Source organism: Lynx rufus, unplaced genomic scaffold, assembly GCF_022079265.1.
Source record: "Lynx rufus isolate CCGP_SWC_20201006 ecotype Redwood Valley unplaced genomic scaffold, mLynRuf1.p SCAF_9, whole genome shotgun sequence".
In the NCBI taxonomy this organism is placed as follows: domain Eukaryota; kingdom Metazoa; phylum Chordata; class Mammalia; order Carnivora; family Felidae; genus Lynx; species Lynx rufus.
Window position 1 is genome coordinate 58,736,258 of NW_025814897.1, and position 11,516 is coordinate 58,747,773.

The 11,516-nt window shown below is 58.1% G+C and overlaps 1 protein-coding gene across 1 annotated transcript in view; it reads right to left on the reverse strand.

Annotated features, from left to right (window-relative positions):
• ARHGEF17 (Rho guanine nucleotide exchange factor 17) overlaps positions 1-10,358 on the reverse strand; it is a 58,183-nt gene extending 47,825 nt beyond the window's left edge. The window contains exon 1 of the mRNA XM_047071489.1: positions 7,149-10,358. Within this exon, the coding sequence (XP_046927445.1) occupies positions 7,149-10,358 (3,210 nt within the window). The remainder of the gene's footprint in view (positions 1-7,148) is intronic.
• Between the last annotated feature and the right edge of the window lie 1,158 nt (positions 10,359-11,516).

Sequence of the window (11,516 nt, forward strand, 5' to 3'; positions counted from 1 at the left end):
GAAGGTGTGATGCTTCTGGCTTTGAAGAAGGAGGAAGGGGCCACAAGACAAGAAATTCCAGCAGACACGATAAGCTGCAAAAGGCAAGGAAATGGGTTTTCCCCTAAAGCTTCTAGAAGAAACACAGCCTTATTAACACCTTAATTTTTAGCCCAGTAAAACCCATTTCTTCTGATCTCCAGGACTGTAAGATAATATTTGTATCATTTTGAGCACTAAATGTGTAGTAATTTGCCACAGCAGCAACAGGAAACCAATATACCACCTGTCTGCCAGCCTAGACTGGAATCAGCTCATGTCCCTCTGACCTCAGGTGCCTGTGTAAATTCCGCACGCACTCTCTCCCTGCCTAGGGAGAGTCTCAGAGCCCAGGGACGGCCCCATGCCCTGGACCAACTTTTAAAATCCCGGCAGCAACAGCATCACCCCAGACTAAGCCCCCCAGTTTGCCACAAGTGTGGGGAGAGCCTCATCTGTGTGTGTGGCGGAGCCTGGAACAGCAGCTGGTGGCAAGGAAAAGGCCTTGGGGGCTGGACCTGGTGAGGCCCAGCCCCACTTAGCCTCAGTCTCCTCAGCAGCCTAATGGCACTTCAGTCTACAAACTGGGATCTACTCAGGAAAGCTATTGCCCCTGCCAACAGCCCTGTGGGGAGGTTTTATCCTTGTGCCCAAGAGCATGGAGGAATCTGTGGCTCTGGTGGGAAGGGACTTATTTAAGGCCACACACCAGGAAAATGGAGAGGCTAAGACCAGAATCCATCTCCTGACCCCTAGTGCAGCCTCTATGTGCTACCAAGTCATTCCTGGTGACCTCCCACAGCTACTGGAGGGGGAGGTCATGGATGCCCCTCTTGGAGCTCAGATACCCTGGCTGGGGCTCCAGGCCCCTGCATGTCATGGGCTGGGGCTCACTCACTGCCCAGGGCCCAGCAGCCTGGCAGTTTTTGTCTGCCTCAGTCCACCCCTGGAATGCCCCAGAGGCTCAGGGTGGAAGTGGGGGGAGAGGATCAACTCCCATGGCGGGGGCATTGGCTCCAATAGGCTCTTGCTTCCCAGGAGACCCAGAGCCCCTGTTTTAGGGCCTGCCAGCAAGGCGCCAGGCTGCCTGGGCACATTTCCCAATAAGTACGCCAGGGCTTCAAGCCTTTCTGGGAAACATGGGCTCCCCCTTCCCCCACCCCAACACAGCCATTCCAGCCAACTCTGCTCAGTGGGAACTCTGTGGGGCCAACGTATGGCCTGGGAGTCAGGATACCTGGGGCCAAATCCCATACTTGAGCCACAGGGCATTTAGTCCAACCTCTGTCCACTCTGGGCCTGCTTCTTCATCCATATATTGGGACCATGGCAATGCCCACCTAGCTGGAGGACCAGATGGGGTGGCATGAGCTCCCGGTCTCAGGAAAATGCAAGCTGGAGCTGATGGGTGTCATGGTGGCTGTAGAGGAGACACCAGTGGGATATGGCACTGTGGCTGTCCTCACTACGGCCCTGTGGTGGTTCCCCTCTCCTATGTTTTGAACCAAGCCAATGTAGGTCTGCAGGGGGCAGTCAGTGCAGCCTACAGCCCCAGTACACCCTGGGGACTTTATCAACTTCCCCCTCCCCACCCTAATCAACCCCTCACACACTGCCCAGCAATGGGTGCCACAGTAGCTCTGTGTTCACTTTGAATGCTGGGATCCAGTCCCTCACAAAACCCTTTGGGCTGCAGCAGAAACCCACTACCCCACCACCTCTGTCCCAGCCTAAGCTACCATCAGCTCTCACCCAGATATTCCAGTGGCCTCCTTACTGGCCTCCCTGCTTCCACCGTGGGCCCCGACAGAGCAGCCAGAGCAGACCTGTGAAAGCCTAAGTCGGATCAGGTCACTGCTCTACTCACAACCTTCCCAAGGTGCCTGCCCTGTCTCACTTCGAGTAAATGCTGAAGTCCTCCTGTTGGCCTATGAGATCTACCTCAACCCTGACCCACTTCCACCCTCCCTGACCTCTCTGACCTCATCTCCTACTTTGCTCCATCCACACAGTCCTCTGGATAACTTCTCAAACACACTTCTGCCTCGGGGCTTTTGCACTTGCTGTTCTTCTCTGCCCAGAATGTACTTTCCCTGAGACGGCTAGCTGGTCTGCCCAGAATGTTCTTTCCCTGAGACGGCTAGCTGGTTTGCTCTCTCACTTCCTCCAGGCCTCTGCTCAAATCTCACTTCCTGAGAGAGGCTTTCCCAGACTTCTTGATCTAAAATAGTACCCTCTCGGGGCGCCTGGGTGGCTCAGTCAGTTAAGCATCTGACTTCAGCTCAGGCCATGATCTCACAGTCTGTGAGTTCGAGTCCCGAGCCTGGAGCCTGCTTCAGTTTCTGTGTCTCCCTCTCTCTCTGCCCCTCCCCTGCTCATGCTCTGTCTCTGTCTCAAAAATCAATAAAAATATTTTTTTAAAAAATTGAAATAGTACCTTCTCCCTGTCATTCTCTGCTCCCTTAACCTACTTTCTTTTGCTCCCCAGCCCCTAGTGAGGTCTCCTCACTAGTCTAGAAGCTCCATGAGGCCAGGACTTTGTTTTGTTTGCTACTGTGTCCTCAGGGCCCCGCAGGGTGCCTGGTATGTCTAGGAGCTCAGTAAGTATTTGTTAAAGGGATGATTGCATTGCTCTATCATGGGTCACCCAAGCCTCTGATAGAAACTCCTACCACACACAACCTGTCATGTCTTTCCTGTCTCCTAGACTTTGCTCATCACTGTGCCCTTCTCCTCCTAGAACCCCTCCCTCTCTTCTCTGGCTATATAGATTCTTCCAGTTTTCAAGGCCAGGCTCCAGGCATAGCCACCTCTAAGAAGTCTCCCCTGCCAGCCCCCAGACCAGTTCTTCAACATCCTTCAGTCCCTTAAGTCTGCTTTTAGATTCTGAATGGTCTGAGTGTCTGGTTCCCCAGGCCTAGGGGTGCCTCCCCCCCAACGTGGGGCAGCATGTATAGCCTGAGATCACAGATGGAAAGGAATGAAGCAGGAAGGGCAAGTCCCTACACTGGGAGGGTGCTGGGGACAGAACCTCCCAAACCCAGCTGGTCCTGGAAATGTGGGGCTGAAAAATGTCAGACTCAACCCTGGTCCATCCCCCAACTCTTCCATTCTTGGTGGGGGACCCATTCCTGGACTGTACTCCCTCCAATAGTCCAGGGCCCTTAGGAAGGAGTCGGCCAGGGGCGGTGGGGGGGGGGGTGTTGGGTGTGGGAGAGGGGGAAATAAACAGAAGAAAGGGACCGCCCTCTGCCTGCCCTCCCCATCCCACTCTCCTCTGGGTGACAAGACATTTAATTATAGATATTTGGTATCGCTCAGAACTCCAAATGTCCTAATTGCCTCCCCTCCCAGAACCAGTTTCCATGGAAAAATCACAGCAAAGAGCCAAGGAGGGAAAAGAGAGAACTCCCACCCCCATGGGTTCCCTGCCAAGGGGACACAGAGAGAAGGAAGGTGATGAAGGGCTGCAGCCGGGCAAGTCGGACAAGCCGGGGTGGGGTGGCGGGGGAGGCATGTCTGTTGGGGCAGGGGTTTGGTGCTTGGGCCCAGCTGTGGCTTGCCTTGCCGTGTGACCTTAGACCCAGTGTTCTCAGAACTGAGTCTCAAAGTTCGTTCCACTCCACCTCCAGGTCCCAGTGAATTAAATAACCACCGGGAAGGTGTTCAGGCTATTAGGGGTATGCAGGTGACACGCCCCAGGTACCCCGTGACTGTATGCCCCTTACTCAGATGGCAGGCCAGTCCCACCAAGAAACAGGGATCCCTTTGGCTCCTTCACCTCTAAGACACTGACATTCTAGGACTCGGTGGGAATCTAACAGTCTGCAATTCAAAGAATCCAGCACTGGAAGATTCTCACAGTTTCCACATCCGAAGAATGAAACATTCCGAGTATCTGGCATATAGTAAGCACTTAATAAATGTTAGCCACTGTTAACTGCTAGTCCAGTATGCTAAAATTCTGTGAGTCAATCCATCTAGGATTCTGAGACACAAGTCGTTTCCTGTTTCTGGGCTATAGTTGTCACATTTGTCAAATGTGTTCAGGTATCAGTACCTGAGGGCAGAAAGTTGGGCTACAAGACTCAGTACTTGAAGGCCAGGGTAGGGGAAGCACTGGAGTGAAGAGTCTGATCATCCAGGCTATTGTGGGTGTAAGTGGAAATGACAAGGGGTGTGGCAAGGCAGGGCATGGAGGCTCCAACAGCTCTGCCTGCTCCCAGCAGATACGCAAGCAGGTGTTCAGAGAACAAAATGACCACGAGTTATTCCTCATTCCCTGGACTCCTAGGCTCTCACAGCTGTTGCACGGAGCTTTCTTTCTCTTCCAGCAACATTCCAACACTTCCTGTTTCCCTTGACCACTCTGCAGGCTGTCTTCCCTACAGAGCTTCGAGACCACGCAGTCTAACATCCCACTGTACAGATGGGAAAATCGAGGCCCAAGATGACTGTCCACGTCTCAGAGCAAGTTAGAGGCTGAGCCAGGCCTGGTACCCAGGCCACCTGCTCCCAATAGGGATATGCCATGCAGAGGGCAAATAGAGACTCTGGGCTGGGAGAGACCTGAGTTTGAGGGACTCCTCAAAGCCTGGGTTGGGTCAGGGGCCACCTCTGCCCCCCAGGGACTCTCCTGTTAGCCCCTGGCTGGGTTCAGCCTAGTTTCTGCCTCATCAGCAAAGTGTGAAAGCCTCTTCTCTTCCCTTCTTATTCTGGAGCTCACACCACACCATCCCCACCCACAGCCCTGGGAGCATGACTGGAGCCCCAGGCCTGAAACAAGGGAACATTGTCTCCTCCATGGAGGCCAGTAGGAGGGGGTGAACAGCTGCTCCCCATCTTCCTGGAGGCAGAAGGAAGGGGATAGCAGAAGGGATTGAGGCTAGCAGATAGGAGAACCTCCAGGCTTTATGAAGAGGTTGGGGAATTAGGGGATGGTGAATCTCTTTTGAACCAATTCAAGTCTACCAGGTTATACTGAGGCTCAGAGTGCCCAGCCCTGTGCTCAAAAACCAGTAGGGGGCAGGGAGGAAGGGCCAGGCCGGTCACTGAGAAGAGCTGTGGGCATGGCAGAGGGGGGAGTGGAGCCTGTTTTTTCCCTCTCTCCTGCCCCCAGGGAGGAAGTGATCACACCAGCCACTCACCGTATAATAGCCTGCCAGACAGAAACCATTACCCCCATTTTACAGAAGGGGAAAGTGAGGTATAGAGCAGGGGTGTGACTGATCCTAGCCCTCATGGGATCTGGAGCCTAGGCTCAAACTCTGCTCTTCCAAAGACAGACTCACTCATTCTCTCCTCTACAAGGCAAGAGGGGACATCAAGCTGGGTCTACAAAAGTGGGAGGGCTAGAGTAGGTGAAGCTTTGGAGGCCCGAGAGAGGCTCTATGCTGGACAGGGAGAAGCCTGTGTTATGGACAGACATGGTGGTGGAGGGGGCTAAGCTTCTTGCCGAAGTTGGGTGGGACAGGCAAACAATATGAAGGAAGGCAGGCCAAAAGCCACCTATTCTGCAAAAACTCCCACCTCCTCTCTGGGTCTTAATGCCTCTTCTCAGGAGCATCTCCCCCACCCCCACCCCCACCAGTTTCCCTGAGTCCCTTGGTTCATTTCTGCCTTCTTCCCTAATTTAGCCTTCAAGGCTCCCAGAGGAGATAATTATATGGGAAAGGCAGCTGGGGAAGGGGCCTGGGCAGGAGCTGCCCTTGCTCATGCCCTCCCCCACCCCTATGTTCCAAAGACAGCTGGCTCTGAAATTAGGGGCATCAGAGCTGTCCTACCAGGCTCCCTTTTCCCCACTCCCTGCCTGCTGGCTCTCTCTGTGGTCTCTGTGAGAGACACCAGAGCCAGGACCAGGAGGAAACAGAGACAAGGAAAGGGAAACAAAGAAAGAGTTCAGAGGGGCCGTGAGAGTGCTGGGAACTGGGAGTGACCAAATTAGTCCAGGGTTTAGGGTTTCCAGGCTCTTCACACAGGCCCACAACACAGTGGGAATGCAGGCCATGGTTGAAATAACCCTGAGCCATCCCCACACTAGGCCCAGAACCCAACACCCAGAATCTAGCTTCTAAGTCAGATGCCAGGGCATCATGACACCTAGAACTTATCTAAACCCACAGCCAAAACTCCAGGGACATCTGAAGGCAGAAGGAGAGCCCTCAGAAAGATTGAGTCCCCAGGGCTTGGGGTCTGGCAGAGGAAGGGGGAAGCATTTCAGTCACCAGAAAGGGGGTGGGGTGGGAGAGATGAGAGCTGGCAGGATGGCGGAACAGTGCTCCCACCCTGACCCAGAGAGGCAGCCCTGCCTGTGGGGGCTGAAACCACTCCCAAACTCTCTCAAGGCCCCTGTCTGCTGAGCTTCAGCAGCCTTTTCTCTGTCCCTGCCCTCCCCTACAAGCCCCCACTCTAATCAGAAGAGGTTCTGGCAGACCGCAGGCACCAAGAGGGCCTCAACTCCAACCTATGAACTATCAAATTTGTGCGGCACCAGCTGGATGGAGACAAGTAGCACCTTGTCCACAATCCATGATTTTACAGATGGAGAGGTTGAGTCACAGAGAAAGGCCAGGGCCACCAGTGTACTTTATGGAATCTTCTTTGCTCCTCCATCAGTAATGCCTGTACCTCTCCAATTCTCCCAGGACCCAGGAACAAACCCACATTTTGATCTGCCACAGAAGAACCACATGAGGAAGTACAGACCTATGTCAGCTGTGGGCCCCAAACCCTAACATCCTAGAAAGGGGCTGGCCGATAGGGCATTAAGACTTAGGAAAGACTCTCACACCTCCTTGGGTATTTATAAAAAAGGATCAGACAGGAATCTCTAAAACCAATCCCTGAGAAATAGCTAAGGACTAGATTAAACCTTTTGTAATTATCACCAAGAATACCTTGAAGCAGACAAGAACTTTTGACATCAGCACCCGCACAAGCCTTTGGGGCCTGAGTAGACAGGAGCCCTGTGTCATTAACATTCTTAAAACTATCTGGGCACTTCCAGGACCAGAGAAGCCCCCTTAGACCTGGGCACCTACCTAATGAGCACACTCAAAAGGCTCCTGTGTAAGTCAGTGCGTATGTCCCTTCTCTGGCCCCACCCCTAAAGCCCCCCACAAAGGACTCACCACCTGTGGCTTGCTGCAGCACTTGCTGGCTGGGACAGGCTCATTTGGAGCCCTGGCTGCCTCAGGGGACTTGGCCTCAGCAGAGGGCGGTACAACAGGGGTCAAGCAAGGCATATCCACCGGTACTGGGGCAGGAACCTCACCAGGGTGGAGGGTCAGCACATACTGCTTAGTGACATCCTCGAGTGATGGTGCCTGCAATGTGGAGTGGGTTCTGGCAGGGAAGCCCATGGGCTCTGGCACAGCCACAGGGGGGCCAATGGAAGTCGGTGGCTCAGGTACCACAATAGGTGTGAAGGTGGCGGGCACACTCGCGTGGCGAACGTGTTTGGAGGACAGTCGGCCCTGAGACAGGCTGTTAGTCTGGTCCTCATTGCCTTCCTCTCTCTGTAGTTCCTGATGACTGCTCCGGGCTGGGCGTTTCTTGGAACCACGTCGGATGAGCCGTGGGGACAGAACATCAGCCAGTTTAGGGTCAAGGTGGAAGTCATGGTGGGCAGTGGAGGAGGCAGGTGGGGTCTTGAGTAGGGCCCTTTCAGACTGCGCCCGGCCCCTGGCAGGACTGGGCTCTTCTGGTTCTGCCTGCCGCTCTGCAAGAATGGGCTCACTGCTAGACGGAGGCAGCATGGGTTCAACTTCTCGGATGGGTTCCCCTCCAGGGCCCTCAAATCCAGGCCCAGCCAGCTCCCCACGGCGGCTGGGGTCACTCAGAGATTTCTTCTTGGGGGCTTTGCCAGCAACCCTGTCATCTGCCACACACCCCAAGGCACCAGGCCCCTGAACAATACTCTGAATAACTTCCTGGTAACCCTTGCTCTCTTCACTGCCCACAGACCAGTCACTGTGACCACTGGTCAAGCCCTCATCCACAGGTGGGGTCACTGGAAGTCCTGTCTTGGGGCTCAGTGAGCCCAAAAGGTTGCTATCCACGGAGAACCCAGAGGGCTCCTCAGAGGTGGCAGCCCGGTGGCGCTGTGGAATTGGGTCACTCAGAGACCTGTAGGCCTCCCCGGCCTCTCCATTGCTCAGTTCAGTCCCACCAGGGCCTGAAGGTGGGATTTTCCGTCTCCGGCGGAGGGCACCTGGTGTGGGAGGGGTATCAGGGGACACTAGGGCCCACCCTCCCAGACTATCTTCAGCCCCAGGGCCATGGTGGTTGGTCTGGGCTGAGGATGAAGAAAGGGGTCGCCACAGCCCTGTGGTACCCAGGCTGCAAAAAGCTGAAACAGGAGGCTCAGGGTCTGCCCCAATGCCCTCATCTGTCAGGCTAGACTCAGGGCCAGAGAGCTCCTCCTGGGACCGCTGCCCTTGGGTCATGTCTCCTGCCCAGTCAGGGCTTCCAGGGGGGATATCACTTCCATCATCCTGCTGGGCACCCATTCGCTGGATCTTCTCAAAAACCTGACGGGCCTCTTGCACATACTGATCTTGGACAACCAGGGGCAGTGGGTCCTCCTCGGCACTTGGGCCTGCCAGCAGGAGCTCAGAGGAGCTGGGCTTCAGGGCACTGGTGCGGGATAGGCGGCGGGCCACAGGCTTCTCAGAGCAGGTAAAAGACTTTGCCCTCCGCAGAGTGGCCGTCAAGTCTTTGAGTGTGGGCCGGGTGCCAGGTGACGCTGCTGATGGGCCAGGCATGGGCCCAAGTTGTCCGCAGGGGCCGCCTGCTGCTGGTGAGTCTCTGCCATCCAAGGGGCTGCTCCCAAGATCATTGGGGCGCCCACCGGGTTTTCGGACCCTCAGCTCTGAAAGGTCTGAGCGAAGGAAACTAAGCAGCGTCAGGGTCTCAGAGGCGATATCTGGATTCGACAGGGACTTCCGCTGCCGACTCTTGTCCAACTCCAATCCTCCATCTCGCAATGCCCTCGTGGTGCCCACAGGTCCCTTGGTGCGGGTTCGAGGCTGGGGCCTTAGGAGGAGACCTTCTCCAGCTCCAAAGCTAGGCGAGCGATACATGCCCCAGCCCCCAGAACCCCGACTAGACCATGGGTCCTCATCCTTGAGGGTCTCTGTGCTGGAATAACGGCTGCTACCACGGGAGCCTGCTGGGCTGGCTAGGTATGCGGGAAAGCTCACCTTGGCCACGCGGAAAGCTCCCCCCACAGTGTCAGACATGGGCCGGAGTCCCTCCTGAGGACCTGGTACACAGGGAGGCGAGCCAGTACCCCACTCCCGGGGTCCTTCTTCACTAGGGGCTCTTGGAGATTTGGAGGGCTCAGGACTCCTGGCTCCCCCTGCTGAGTCCATGCTGCCAAGATTTAACCCATAACTGTGTGGCCTACAGTCCTTATCCAAGAAGGAGCTTCCAGGCCTGGGTCCCGGCCTCCCTTCCCAGCGGTGGCCACCCTCACCGTCTTGGTCCTCCTCACTGCCCGAGGAGTGGCCTCCGTGGTAGGCCGGACTCTGAGCCCCGGGCGGCGGCGGCGGTGGGACCTCCTCTTCCTCCTCGCTGGAGCTGGCAGCCCGGCTGCGGCTGACAGGATAGGAGGAGGCGATGGAGGAGGAGCAGGAGCAGGAGGCCCGGGCCCCGGCCTGCGGTTGGGAGAAGCTATGCCAAGAATGTAAACCATCCGCCGGACGCTGCGCCCGCTCCTGTTGCTGCTGCTGCTGCTGCTGCCGCTGCCTCCTCCCCTCGGTCCCTGGGCCGGGCAGCGGCCGCGCGGAACGCAGGCCAGCCAGGGGGAAGCACGTCCGAGGAGGTGGCGTCGGTGGCTGCCGGGGCTCCCGAGCTGGAGGCTCCCACACGGCACCGTCGGGGCTGGGCGTTCCCGAGGCCTCAGAGTCAGCACTGGGCCGCCTGGAGCCAGGGCCTCCGAAGAGCTTGCGCATCTCGGTGACGCTGGGCCAGGCCCCGCGCGCGGCACCCTCCGCCGCTTCTTCCGCGGCCCCGGGGGAGACGCCCCCGTCTCGGGCCCCTGAGTGGTCGTCGTCCAGGCGCGGCGCGTCGAAGCGCCGGGAGAGCTGGCGCACGGACGGCGAGAGGCTGCGGAGCGGGCGCGGCTGCGCGGGGGCGGCCGGGGGCCCCGACGCCAGTTTGGACACGCGCCGGGAGGGCTGGCCCGGGACGGTCGCGGCCGGCCGGCACGAGGCGCGGCGCCGCAGCCCGGGGGTGTCCGTGGCCTCCTCCCTCGGCCCGGGCCCGCCGCTCCAGCGTTCGAGCAGCTTGAACGAGACGCTGCGATAGAGCGGGGGCCGGGGCGCCCCGTCCGCCATGGTGGCAGCACTCACTCTGGGGGGGCTGGCCTCGGGGAGCCGTGGCCAACCCCCCCCCACGCCCTCGCCGCGAAAGGAGCGCAGCAGCCGGGGTCCGAAGGCCTGGGTTCTGCAGCAGCAGTGTGAGGGGGTTTGCGGGGAGAGGGCGCAGAGACCCAAGCAGAGGTTTATCTGCTGCGGCTCAAATTTCTGAGGCCGCGGGCGGCATCTGCTCCATCCAGCGCGGTCCCTCCCGCCTCAGCGCCGACCCCCAGGACCGGCCCCCTCTTCGGCCGGTGCGATTCGGAGCATCGCGGCCCGGCCCGGTCCGGGCAGGATCCCAGTGCTCTGCTCCTCCGCTCCTTGCCCGCCAGCCGGCCTGCCTGCCTCCCCTCGCGCTCCCGCTCCGGCTCCCGCTCCCTCCCTCTTGGCTGCTAGCTCCTCGCTCCCTTTTGTTGCAAATAAACTTTGTGGCTGAGGAAAGGGGGCGGGAGGCGGGGCCTCGCGCCCAAAAGAGGGGGTGGGCTCCGGTCGCGCGCGAGGCTGGGAATCGGGAGTTAGGGGGGAGGGAATCGGGGAGGAGCTGAAAGAGAAACAAGACTGCTTGAGCACTTGCAGACCGAAGTAACCCTCTAGAGGAGCCCCTCTGGAACCCAGCAGGCCGAACTGCCCCGCCAAGGACTCCCTCAGGCACGCGAAAGCTCTCAGTGTGGTCAGATCCTCTGACATACAGCCGGCGCTGCGCCCCCACTGCGGTTCAGACGATTTTGTGTGGTAACATCTTCTGCTCAAAGAAACCCCAACATGGCAACTTCCGACCCATAAACTGGTACACACCGACATTCAGGTACACCCAGAAACTCTTCCAGGTGGAAGGGGGCGGGACTCGCCGCCAGGGGGAGCAGTAGGCGCCACAGGAGACCTGGGCGCTAGCCGCTCCCTGCCCCACCCCTCACCCCGCCCAGGCCACGCCCCCCACCGGGCCCTTCTCTGTGAATCCCACTCTCCCAGAGAGCCCGTCCAGCCTCCCTTGCCCCCAAACGCCCCGCCCCTCTTACCTCTGCTGCCAGTCCAGCTCTGACCCTCCCACGCCGCTCCAGGTGCCCCACCCTCTGTGGCCACGCCCCCATCCCCCTCACGTTTCCAGCTGCCCACCCCTAGGCACGGCCCTCCACCTGC